At 47.5% G+C, this 13,155-nt stretch overlaps 1 protein-coding gene across 2 annotated transcripts in view; it reads right to left on the bottom strand.

Annotated features, from left to right (window-relative positions):
• TOP2B (DNA topoisomerase II beta) overlaps positions 1 to 13,155 on the bottom strand; it is a 934,132-nt gene that overhangs the window by 55,791 nt on the left and 865,186 nt on the right. For both annotated transcript variants that reach the window (XM_069648849.1, XM_069648850.1), the window contains exon 35: positions 3,775 to 3,869. In XM_069648849.1, coding sequence (XP_069504950.1) covers positions 3,775 to 3,869 — 95 coding nt within the window. The remainder of the gene's footprint in view (positions 1 to 3,774; positions 3,870 to 13,155) is intronic.

Raw genomic sequence — 13,155 nt, 5'->3', positions numbered from 1 at the left:
TCTTGTGCAGGGGTGCTTGACGTTTGTTGGCGAGCTGCCCGAGTTGCTTCACTGGTGCAGTACGCCTTCCTTGGGCCCAGGCCTGCTATGACCCTGAATCTGCTGATAGGCAGGTAGGTTTGTTAATTGTAAATCTTTGTTCTGTTCATGGTAGGAATTCGTTAATGTCTTTATCTCCTTTTCAGGTGCGAAGGTCTTGATGCTGGCGTGCCGGATGGAGAGGAACGTTTCTAGGTAAGAGAAAGGGCGAAGCGCAGCGCCTTTTTTGTCTTTTGAAGCTAACATGAGTTTTCTTCTTCTCCTCACAGGCCACTGTGGTGCTGCGTGTGGATGAGAGCGCGATGAAAAACAGGCCCCTGGAATCCATTAAGGTAGTACAGCGCTGTGCGGTTGTTTAATATTGAAAGCGAACCTGAATATGTCTCTTTTGCTTTGCAGATGTTGCTGTGGTACTCCGGATGGAAGCGTGGCATAGCACAATGGAATTCAGGTAAGACTGATGGAATTCGATGTTTTGGAAGCGTGCATTCTAATCTTGTTTTTCCTTTTCTCGTTATTGCAGGTCGCAATGTTCGAAGAGCAGCTGTGGTAGCGGTTCGCCGGAAGTCCTTAATCTAGTACTCACAGGCGAGTGATGTTTCTTCTTCTCTCGGTTTCCACAGATAGCAGCCCAGTTGAGATGCTGAGTGCTGGATGGTGTTTTCTCAGGTAAGACAGAATAATCTTGTTCTTGCAGGATTACAGGAAGATGCTGAAGACCAGGAGATGGACACGGTGAGCGTCACGCTGCTGGTTGCAGAACACCAAGCATGTTCTGCAGTTAGGGTGTGTTTTATATAGCCCAGGTAAAGTAGTACCAGGGAAAGTAGTTCCAGGCCTGCCACACCCAAAACACTAGACCGCATGGCTTGGTTCTTAGAACTTGACTGTGTGCGTGCTTCTATGTTTGATTTAAAGGCCCATGTACATAAATGGGACCTAGTTTGAACGGCCCTTCCTTCCTACATATGAGCCTGGTGCCAAAGGCGCCAGGACTGGCTCCAGGAGCCCTTTTGCAGTGGTATTAAGGCCCTCAGGGTTCTGGCGGGAGCCTGCTTGTGGCACAACTTGTGCCCCCTCACAGTGGTCATGACAGCTGGATGCGGAACACTATAAGAATGATAGTAATATTAAAAGTAATTTGTTACTTTAGATGTAACGAAAGGGGGGGAATGTAAGGAAGGAGGGGGTCGGTTTGCCCCCCCTCCCAGTACATTCCACACAAAAGGGACCACCTGCTCTTGCAATAGAGGAGGGGCGCCTTCCTTGCTCTTCCCTCGTCCCAGTGGACAAGTCCTTGGCACCTACAGAAGCGGAGCTACTGCAAGATAAATTTGGACTCCATTTTGTGTACCCCAGACTCCATCTTTGGACTAGGACGCATTCTGCTATCTGTGAAGCCTTCTCTCCCCTCTGCAGCACCGCGAACACTGACGGCCCCCACCTCCTCCCACGCCTGAGCCACCCAAGCCCATGTCTCACGGATGCACTGGCGCAAATTGTTGCAAGCAAACTGCGTGTGACCGGGCCGAATAATGATTTGTGGCCCATCCGTCTCCACAAACCCACTCCTGCACCTCTCACCCCCACTGTTGGAAAGTTACTGCCTGCTCAACCCTGTGCCCCTCCAGTCTTCCTTTGATGTAACAGAAGTGTGACTCTTCCTTGCTGACCACCCTAGAGTTCCCCCAATATAACTAATTTCATGTTGTCATATATTCTGCCATACACCAACACATCAATCTAACCCCTCCCGCTCTGTAGTGCCAGAACAGACAACTATTAAATCTCACCCCAGTAAGCCACCTGGAGGGCAAGACCCCCACACCCTTCACCTCTCCAACGATCTGAGGCGGGATAATGTAAATACGTGTGTACAATTTATAGGCCTCTCTTAAATACCAAAGGTCTAGTTTATGGGTTATTATTTACTGTATGTCCTGTGATAGCATGTAGATTAGACAGCACCAGCCGCCTCTCCCAGACCCGAACTGACCTTCACCTCGCACGGACCAGCCCAGCTGACCCATGTGACGCCTACCAGCCCGCCAAGCAGCCAGCCAATCTCGTGGAGCCTGCCCCTATAATGCCATACTAGGGCTCAAACCCTCACCAATCCATATGTTACTTGTATACTGTATGGAAACGTCATCTATGACGCTGTAACCCTTTAAAAATCTATTGTTTTGTATTGTTCGCCAGAGCGCTCTCAAGGCAGCAGAATTCTCTGGATGCTGAATTTTACATAAACCTTAGTTGTCTCTCACAACCAATCTCCTGGTCTCATTCCCTACTGGGATGTGTCTGTTATTCTGAGTTTCTAATTGTATTGTGGGGAGTGGCCACCTTCAGGGGGTTGGAGTGTTGTCGCAGCCAGGTGGGTTTCTCATTTCTTTAATGATGTTTAACATTTCTTTTTGTGTGTTGGTGGCATTGGTGATTCTGTCATCATAAGCTTTCTCTTCGCCTTTTGGATTTCCTTCTTTTATGCATGGATAGTGCATAAAGTGGCATGGGGGAATGGCGGCATGTGGCTCACTTATTGCTCACTGAATATTAGGATGCATTTTGAAATATGCAATGTGTTATTTGGTAAATATTGTTTTGTTCAATTGGGAGTTCAGAATTTAACAGATTGTTATCTTGTTTTGTTCCACTTTTGTTTCTTTCAAAATTGTTTATTATTGCAATGTTTCTATCCATTTTTGTATGGTTTTTACCCAATTGACGGGTTACAATATTTGTGTATGTTATGTTTGCGGATGTTTCTGAAGTACTTGTATATGGTTTATAGCAACAATATTATGTATCAATGTTTGTTGTAGTTATGTGTAATGGGGTTATACACATGATTTGTGTAATTCATCTATTTTTGTGAATTTTTCAATGATTTAATAATGGACCTTTATGTTGTATCGCTCATACATTAATGTATTATAGCCCAAGAAGAAAACCGCGAGGTCGAAACATGCGTTGGCTTTTGCTCCAAAGAATACAACCCACCTAGATACACATCAGCGAGTGTGATTGTGCCCTAGTTGTGTTTATTTATACAGAGGGCCCCTGGAGCGTGGGGATCTTGTTTACACAATTACCCTCTGTTGTTCACTGTGCATCCAAACTGCTCAACACATGCTTAGTTTTCCCTTCAGATGTGTGCAGTTGGCTCAACTTTAATAACTGTCCCACTTTTGGTTATACTCTTAATACTTACCTGTTTTTCATCTAAAGGTCTACTATTGAACTGAGTTTTGCAACAGCAAATGTCCTACTGTATATATGTGTGAAACTTTCCTTACTTAAGTGAATTGCAGATTGATCTTAACATTGCCTTAGTATATGTAATAAAAAAACATTTGTACATAATTACAGTGTGAAAGTGTTTCCTTGACTATAAGGGTCCTCAAAGGTCTTTACACTCACCAACAGGCAGTTCTGACATTTCAAGGACGGTTGTAATTTATTTTCTATATATTTTGATGAGTTTTTCCATAAAAGAAATACTTGGGGGAAAAAACATAGAAATGACGACTGTCGATGAAAGGACGTTATACCCTAAAGCCCTTCTCCCACCTAGACCAAGTCCGAGATACCAAAAGGTAGATTGATACCCACCCTTTCAATACAGCATCTTAATACTACAGTAATGCCTAACAAGAACCTGGGTGGTGGTCCAGTTTACCTTGTGCACTATACACAAAAACACACTTGCTAATTCAAGCCCAAATGACTGACCTTGTTAGACGAGGACTTCGGCCGTTTCTTTCCAGGATTGTATTCGCCTTCATTTTCTGAACCAGATGTTTTCCTTTTCCTACCCCTGCCTTTTCCTTAATGAGAGACAAAAGCCCATCAGTTAGGATCAGCAGAGAACGAGCAAGAATGAAAACATCAAAAATTCTACTAGTGCACACTACACAGTCCTCTTTGTACAAAGTATGAGTAAAAGCAAATTAATCATGCAACCATTTGAAAGGACGATATAAAACTATTCTATTCTGGTACTTGTCTAGTGCAACGGTGACTGCAAACAGAGGAAGGGATCCACAGAGACTTCGACTTCTAAAGCTGTGGTCTTCAAACTGTGGACCTAGCCTCCAAGGGGCGCTTTGAGGATGTCCAAGAAGGGGGTGTAAAGTTAAGTGCGGTGACTGGTTTTAATAGGAAAATTAAAACACTTTTCCCCATAAATGACCAGTCACTGTACACTGTTCACTTCTAGCTACCAAGAATACCATGGCCACCCCAGATGGATGACCAAAGTTGCCCAACATCTCTCTATTAGCCCCTGCATAAAACCTCGACCTCTATGCACAATGTTAAAGTTATTTATATAGCGCTCTGTCGGATCTGTAAAAGAGGGTGGGTACGGTTAGTCGGAAGGCGGGGGGGGGGTTAGGAGAGTGGGAAAAGTGGTGTGCTGTTGGCGGCTTCAGTTCGGTATACACTGTGAGCTGAGCTTTTGGTACAAGTAGCGATCTGGGAGAGACCATGTGTGCTGTAGGTGCTGTTTGTTGTTGATGCAGTGTGGTAAAGTGCGTGCGGTTTGCTGGGCGAGAGATGGTTGTGTGAGGATTTGGGTGGGTTGGGTATGCAGATGTTTTGCAAACAAATGGTTAGTTACAGGTAAGTAACTTGGCTCCTTCTCCAGCATGGGGCCTGGAATGCATTCACATGCTTATGAATAAAGAATACATAGCAGTACATCATTACACAACCACGGGAGGTAGAAATGCTCAACAGAAGCAATTACTCTTACCTCGGGAACCGGCTCACCTACAAGCAAACAGGTTGCGCAGCATTGCTTGGCCAACCCTTGTCTCCTCACTGGAATCCCTGTTGACGCAGTAGAATCTTGTGAAGGTGTGCGTAGTCCTCCACGAAGCAGCCCTGCAGATGTCCAGCAGGGGCACACCAGACAGGCACGCCGTTGTCGTAGCGATTGCTCTAGTGGAAAGGGCTCTCGGACATCAGGGCAGCGGTCGGTTTGCCAACCAGTGACAGTGCGTGATACAGCCGGAGAGCCACTTGGAAATGGAAGCATTGGACAAAGCTTTCCCATGGTTCACTGGACCAAAGTTTACAGAAAGTTGAGATGTCTTCCGGAAACTCTTTGTGCGTGCCACATAGAACTTCAGAGCACGCGCCACATCCAGCAAGTGCAAAGTGCTTTCAGCCAACGACGAAGGCATCGGAAAAAACACAGACCACACCAAAGGTTAGGTGAGGGGGATTCCGAATGAACCTTTGGCATGAAGGAGGTGTGCATCCGCAGCACCTCCCTTGTCAGATAAGGTTGCTTGCAGGACGGGGCCTGGATCTCACCTACCATCCTGGCAGAGGTGATGGCCACGAGAAACGCTGTTTTCCACGAAAGGAACTTGAGAGCAGCTTGATGCATAGGCTCGAAGGGGGCCCCCATGAGCCTCTGGCACCCAAGTGTCTGTGGTGGGCAGGAAGTGAGGGAGGTGCCCGAAACTCCCTGTGCTTAGTCTCCTAGGAGACCCAAATACATGCAGGCGTGGTTGGCTGGCTGACTGTCCAGAAAGGACAGCCACCCTGCTGGGTGAGTGGCACCTAGGCTGGAATAAATGGGAGAAAACTGTTTAAAAGGTGAGTCTGTTGGCTTGGAAGGCAGAGTCGACCACTGGAACGAAAGAACCGAAGACGAGATGGAAGAGGACCATTGCTGCCACTACTGGACCGTTGGTTTGGCCGGTGGAGCCCTGCTGCAGGTCTGAATTGCCAAGTTCATCTTGAGAGAGAAGCCCCTTCAAGGACGACTTCTTCCTTTGAGCTGGTGGGACCAATCAACTCGTAAGTCACCTGGATACCATTCTCTGAGCTGGTTAGGTTTAACCAGGGAGAGGGACACCAGCTTGTGTGCTTGAACTACAGCTACTGGAACTGAACTGACTCCATTTTGTCAGCATTTTCCAAAGATCCTGTGCAGTGCAGGAGTTACCCCTCCCCACCCCCCCGAACGACCGCCCTCTCGTCTCCATGACTGAGGCTCAGGAACAGTGACATCTGCAGGAACTGCCAGGAACCAACGTCTTGAGCTGCATCTTTTTCCTCATATTAAGGTACTGTGCCAACCCAATTGAGAGAACGCATCTCTCGCAGTGAAAGTTCGTGGAAATTTCCCAACTTGCAGGCCTAAACAGCTTGTGACCCAACACATGATTCTTTTTCGTACAAACTTCTTCTGATAACTTTTGCAAAGACTTTACCCTTTACTACAAGAACTGCTCTTTCCTATCCAAGACACTAGTCCAATAACTTTGGCCTAGGCCTATTGAACTGAATCGAGTCCTCTAGTGAACTATAACAATTTGCACTGCCTAAGAAAGTATTTGTGATCTATTTCTTTTTTTAAACCAACTTTATTTTCATTTTTAACTTAAGACAATGGTTGAGCTTTCGTTACAACATGTGTTAAGAACATTGTTATCAACATGAACCTTTTATTCAACCCCCTTGAACTGTCATGTAGAGTCTAGTATTGTCTTCATACTTTTCCCCACCCCTTCCCCCCTCTCCCCTCCACCCGCCCCCCCCCTTTTCCTTTTATTAATTTAACCAATCAAAACCGTGGTTGTAACCAGAACAATTCCAAGAGGCAACCCCTCGCCATATCTTCTGCTGCCTTTGTCTGATATGGATGTTTCTAAGAGCCCGGGGTTTAAAGTATTGATTCTCCCGCTCCCCCACATTGTGCCGTTCACTCTTATTGAAAGTAACTGAAATGCCATTTTGTTCTTATTTCAGGGGAGCCTAATTTACTCAGAAACCTATTTGTTCAGTACTGAAGTGTGTTTGTGTATAATATTAAGTTGGCTCCTTCTAGTGAATGTTTTCTAAATGATTGTGTAATAAATAAATAAGTGTTTTACCAAGAAACATTCAGTGTGTCACAGTTTTGGTAGCGTGTTGAGCAGCCAGGCATATCTCAAGAGGGGAAATATGAGCAGTAATGATGTTACACAGAGGTCTACAATCACAGGAGCTCAAATAAACTCTTACACTCAAGGTTTCTTTGATAAATACTTATTAATTTATTTATCTGTCAGTTATAAAACATTCAACAGAAGGAGGCAATCATAACACACAAATATATTTCAATACTGTACACTCTTAAGTTTATGAATCAGATAACACCCTTTTGGGATGGCCCACAGACACAACCTACAACCAAAGATAACTTTAGTAGCAAGGGTACTGGGAACATGAATATCTTACTGTTGGCATTCAGAATACTTTTCAAGAGGAGTAAAAGGCAAAGGTTATTAGAACACAAAAGGTTACAATTATTCTTAGACTGCAAATATTTTGATTTCCCCAGAAGAGTGAATTCAATTCAATAGGCTATGCCAATGTCAGTGGGCTAAAGTCTTGGATAGGATAAAGCAGTTTTGGTAGTTAAACGGAAAAGTCTCTGCACAGGTTCTTAGGAGTTGTTTGTAAAAAGAAGAATCATATGTAGGGTCACAAGCTGATTAGGCCTGTGAGTTGCAAAAGTTCCAAGCACTTTCACTGCGAGAGGCAAGTACTCCCAGTCTTGTTTTACAGTACCTTAATATGAAGAAAAAGAGGCAGCTGATGACTTCTGTTGCTGGCAGATCTCACTGTTTCTGGGCCTCAGTCATGGGGACAAGAGGGAGGACGTCGGGGGACTCCTGCACTGCACTGCACTGGGACAGTCAAAGCAGCTTGCAACTGGCAAAGTTCAATTTCGGTGGCTGTGAGTAACGCACACAAGCTGGTGTCCCTCTCCCTGGTTATACGGTTTCCTGCAGCACTCGGAGGAAAATGCAACCAGCTCCAAGATAGGTATCCAGGTGGCTTACTGTTGAGTTGATTGGTCCCAACAACTCAAAGGGAGAAGTCGTCCTTGTAGGGGCTTCTCTGTCAAGGAGAACTTGACGATTCGGACCTGCAGCAGGGCTTCACTGGGCAAACAAACGGTCCAGGAGTTGCAGAAGCCGTCCTCGGTTCTTTCGTTCCAGTGGTCGACTCTGCCTTCCAAGCCAAGAGACTTGCCTTTTATTCAGTTCTCTCCCATTCATTCCAGCCTGTCATGAATGAACAAAGAGACCAAACTTGGTTTGGCACGCAGAGACAAACTCAAGAAGGACCTTTCCACAAAGAAATGGTGAAAATAGAACACCGCAACCTGTTTTTACAGAGGGGGCTCAGATGCCATCTTGAAAAACATGGAGAGAGAGAGAAAGGGAGAGAGACAGAGAGAGAGAGATTTTCGTATGGTGCGTGGGTGCACCAGATATGTGTGCAGCTGGTGTAGTTGTTGGAATGGTAGCTGCTTCTTAGCGATAGGTGTGGTGCTGAGGAAATCAGTTGGATGTGTTCAGTCTGGTGGGTGGACACCCAGACTGGGTTCTGGCTGCGTTAGGCCTGAGGAACGCCTATGCTAGCCGGAATGTGCTTCAGCTCGCAGTGTTTTATTAGGGTGATGAGGTGTTCGTGGAGTCGTGTTCCTACATGAACAGCTAGGCCGAATTATCAGGGGTATAGCTGTGTTCTAGTTGAATGATGGTGTATAGAGGAGAGCAAGCGTAGTGGTGTAATATGGTGACTATCAGTATAAGCGCCTGAGACCAGGCACTTGAGCAGGACAGTGGGGACGTACATAGCGACATACATATATATATAGCGACAGGATGGATAGGGGTATATATGGGATACAGATATATAAGAGGATGTGGGTACATAGCATATATAGGGGATACAGATATTTGGTAAATCATGCTTGCAGGTGAGTGGGTGGGAGGGATGGAGGAATCAGAGGTCTTTGGATGTCTGGAGCGTCAATGGGCTCCTCAGGCTTGGGAGGTGGATAGAGGGCACGGTGGGTTGATGATAGTGGGTTGTGGGTGTTTCGGCGGTGGGGTTGTTTGTGAAGGGAGGGGCGGATTCAAGGGGGGGGCGGGACGGATCGAGGCGTGCCAGATTGTGGCTGAGTTTGGATCTAGATAAGAGGGGTGGAGTCGTGGTGTTAGGCACACTCAATGTTGATGGGAACGCTTTCTCAATTCAGATTTTAACACAGTGACGCTATGAGAATTCTCCCTAACTAGAACTGCCTTGTTTTCTGCCTGCTCTTCCATCTGAGCTCTTGTCTACTTAGTCAACTGTCCACTATTGTCTTGTCCCTTTCCGTCTTGTCTGCTGGCAACCCTCCTTCTGTCCTCCCCTCGTGTCTCCTCCCCACCTTTCCACTCTACCCCTCTTCCTCTCTCCTCTTCCCCCACCTTCTCTATGGTGCTCTCTGTTTATCCTATCTTTTCAAACTGATTCTCTATCAACTATACTGCTCTCCTCACTATGTCTGGTAGGAAGTTCAAAAAGGATATCCTGGTTTCCAACCCAGGCCTCCCTATCGGTGAAACCTATACCAGTGCTTCCTCCAGACAGACACTCGCAGACATCCTCTTTGTCGTTCCCACACCAGACCTATGGACTCTTCATATGGTCTCTGTGCTGTCTCCTTTCTATTCTTCTCCCATTATTGGTGGCACCCGGTGGGAGGCCCTCCTGGCCCCCTTCCACTCTTTTCTAAGGTCATCATTAATGTTTATTTGAATGGTACCATCTTGGTCCAAGGCCCTCAGGCCAACCTACTCCTTTTCGATAGACACTTCCTGCGCCTCATCAATTTCCTTTCTTCTCCTGCTGTCCCTTCTCTCAGTTCTTTGGCTTCCTTGCCCTCTACTCTTTCCTCTTCTGCCCCCCCACCCTCCCAAGCTCCTCCTACACCTCCGCAGGGCGTACCTCTGATTTGTACCCCTCCCCAGAAGTCTTTCAAGGTTGGCAACCTTCTCCATATTGAATGAAGAATAGGTGGGCACCACGAAGAATATTATATTTTCATGTAGTTCTCAAATTCGGTACTGTTCAAAAAAAATGTTGTGCTTAAATGGAGCTCACTGGGTCGAAAAAAGGTCCAATGACACTCGGGCCTTAATAACTGTAATGACATGAAAAACATATTGCCACTTTCAACTCTCGCACAGCTGTCAAACAATCCTCTGACATCTGCCGCCTCCGAGATGAACTGGATCTCGATGTCCTCGGACTCACCGAGACATGGTTCATGGCCAGCTTTGACACTCTCCTCCCTGATGGCTACAAGATCCTCTCTGCGGCCAGATCCAACCGTTACGGAGAGGATGTAGCCTTTTTCATCCCCTGAGTGGATTCCTCTTTCGAAAGCCTTGTCTGCAGTCACTCTCTCTCACTCTTATTCTCTTACCGTGGCTATTATCTTTCAGCCACAAGGTCAGATCTCCTCCTTCCTCTGAGTGGACAGACCTCTCTTCCTCCCTCCTGGCCTCAACCACTCAACTCCTCTTTCTTGGAGACTAACATCCACCTGGAGGCTTCCTGTCCCTCCTCTGGACTCTTTTGCGACCTCTGCGACTCGCCGTCTCTTTCCATTCTCCCCTCTCGGCCGACTCACTTTGCAGGGCACATTCGATGTTCTCATCTCCTCAGACCTCCCCCGCTCTATCCCCCTCACCATTCCTCTCTCCTGGAGTGATCACTTTCTCCTTTCCTCCCATCTCTCCCTCTCTACCCCTCAGGCCAAGCCACCTCCAGCACTGCCACCTACCTTCTCGGTCATCCGACCCATGAAGTGTGTGAGGCTTTGGCCGCCACTTTGTCTCCCACTCCTCCTCCACCTCTGGCTGACTCACATCCTGACACAGCCCTTTCCATGCTCCACTCCTCCATCTCTTGATGTTCTTGCCACTGTCATGAGCATCCGCTTGAAGCCCAAATCCAAGTGCAACTCCTGGTATGACTCTGACCTACTTACCCTTAAACACAAGTGCAGGGTGGCTGAGAGGAAATGGCCATCTTCTTGAACATCCTCTGACAAACTGGCCTGCGGCCTGCTCCAAAGGCAATACCGGTTCTCTGTCGGCACTAGGAAGAGAGCCCCCATCCAAGCCTGTGTCTCTGCGGCATCTAACAACTCGGCTGAACTCTTAAATCTGCAAGGAGCTGGCCAATCCTGCTGCAGTCTGTACCTCCTGCCCCCTCCCAGGCCCTCTTCATGGGCCTGGCTTCTCATTTCATCTCTAAAACCGAGGACATCCTGTCCACCCTCTCATTCTCTCCTTCTCCTCCCTCTACTCTCTCCTCTACCTATGACCCCTTGTGGCCACCTCTCTTCCCTCTTTCTCTTCCTTTCCTCTGTTCTCCCCTGACAAGGTTTCTAGACAAGTCTGATCTATGAAAGTCTTGTCAAAACAGGTTCTTCCCTCTTCTTACAAAACCACCAAGGACCACATTGACACCCTCGCTCCTGCCCTGGCGGACGTCTGCAACCACTCCTTCGCCACTGAAGCCTTCCCTTAGCCACTCTTTTGCACCCTCTTCTCAAGAAACCCTCAGCTGACCCCTGCTGCCTGCTATCACCCAATCTCCATCACTCCTTTCCTGGGCAAACACCTGGAAAAGCTGGTTAATCTTCACACTTAATCTATTGGTTGTCTCTATGACCTTCAGACTAGCTTCAGAGCAGTCAGAAGGAACAAGTTACTTACCTGTAACTGTTGGGGTCTGGCATGGATTCACATGCTCATGAATATTCCCTGCCAAGATGGGATCCTCTGTAAAAGAAAAAACAGTTTCAGATTTGTTCCTAAACTGTCTTTCTCCTATAAACCAATCACTGAGCTCTGGGTCATAATGCCCTAGCCAATGACTGCCCTCTACCTAAGCCCCTCCTCAGGCAACCATCTTCAGATTTGGTAGCATGTAAAGTGGCAGCAGGACCAAGAGAAGAGCCACAGAGGGGTAGGTGGGAGGTTTTGCAGTGAATCCATGCCAGACCCATGCTGGAGAACAACAGTTACAGGTAAGTAACTTGTTCCTTCCCCAGCATGTGGTCTTGCATGGATTCACATGCTCATGAATAAAGAATACATAGCAGTACATAATTACACAACAACGGGAGGTGGCGAGGCTCAACAGAAGCAATCTCTTACCTCCTCACCAGGCTCTCCTTCAAGCGTACAGGTTGTGCAGCATTGCATGGCCGACTCTGGAATCCTCCCCGGAATCCCTGTCAACGCAGTCGAATTTCATGAAGGTGGGCGCCGACCTCCACCTAGCAACCCTGCAAATGTCCAGCAGGGGCACACCAGACAGGAACGTCGTGGCAGCAATCGCTCTGGAAGAAATGGCTCTTAGACGGCCAGGCAGTGGTCGGTTTGCCAACCGGTGACTATCAGTGATGCAGCCGGAGAGCCATCTGGAAATGGAAGCCTTCGACAGGGTCTTCCCATGGTTCACAGGACGAAAGTGCACAAAAAACAGAGAAGCTTTCCGGAAACTCTTTGTGCGGGACACATAAAACTTCAGCGCTCGAGCCACATCCAACGAGTGCCAAGTCCTTTCAGCCGGCGACGAAGGTGGCGGAAAAAACACAGGTAACACCAAGGGTTCGTTGAGATGAAATTTCAACGGAACCATGTGCATGAAGGAGGGGTGCATCCGTAGCACCACACCCGTCTCGTGGAAAGACAAATAAGGTTGCTTGCAGGACAGGGCCTGGATCTCCCTACTATTCTTGCAGAGGTGACGGCCACGAGGAAAGCGGTCTTCCATGACAGAAAGTTGAGCGGAGCTGAATACATAGGTTTGAATGGGGGCCCCATGAACCTAGTCAGCACCACGTTGAGTTCCCGGCGGGAACGAGCCGAACAGTCCCGTGATGAACTCTTTGACTAGACGGTGCGACCAGAGTGAAGACCGTCCCGGAGACCTGGTATAGCGGGAGAAAGACGCCAGATGTACCTTGATGGAGGCGTGGGCCAGCCCAGATTTAGCCAATGACAAATACAGAAGTACTTGAAGAGGCGTGACCCTTAGAGGGTTGATCTTCTGTGACCGTCACCAAGTCGCAAAACGTTTCCATTTGTGTCTGAAGCACTTCAAAGTCGACGATGCCCTGGCCTTAGCGAGGACCTCCCTGCAGTCCGCCGGAAGCTCATAACCACTGAACTCTAATGCTGCAGGAGCCAGGCCTTCAGGTTCAGCGATCCTGGGTTGTGGTGCAGAATTGTGCCTCCTTCCCAAGCGAGA

This window comes from Ambystoma mexicanum, chromosome 2q, assembly GCF_040938575.1.
Source record: "Ambystoma mexicanum isolate Mex_15411 chromosome 2q, UKY_AmexF1_1, whole genome shotgun sequence".
NCBI classification, from domain to species: Eukaryota; Metazoa; Chordata; class Amphibia; order Caudata; family Ambystomatidae; genus Ambystoma; species Ambystoma mexicanum.
This window is presented reverse-complemented; position numbering and strand designations above follow the sequence as displayed.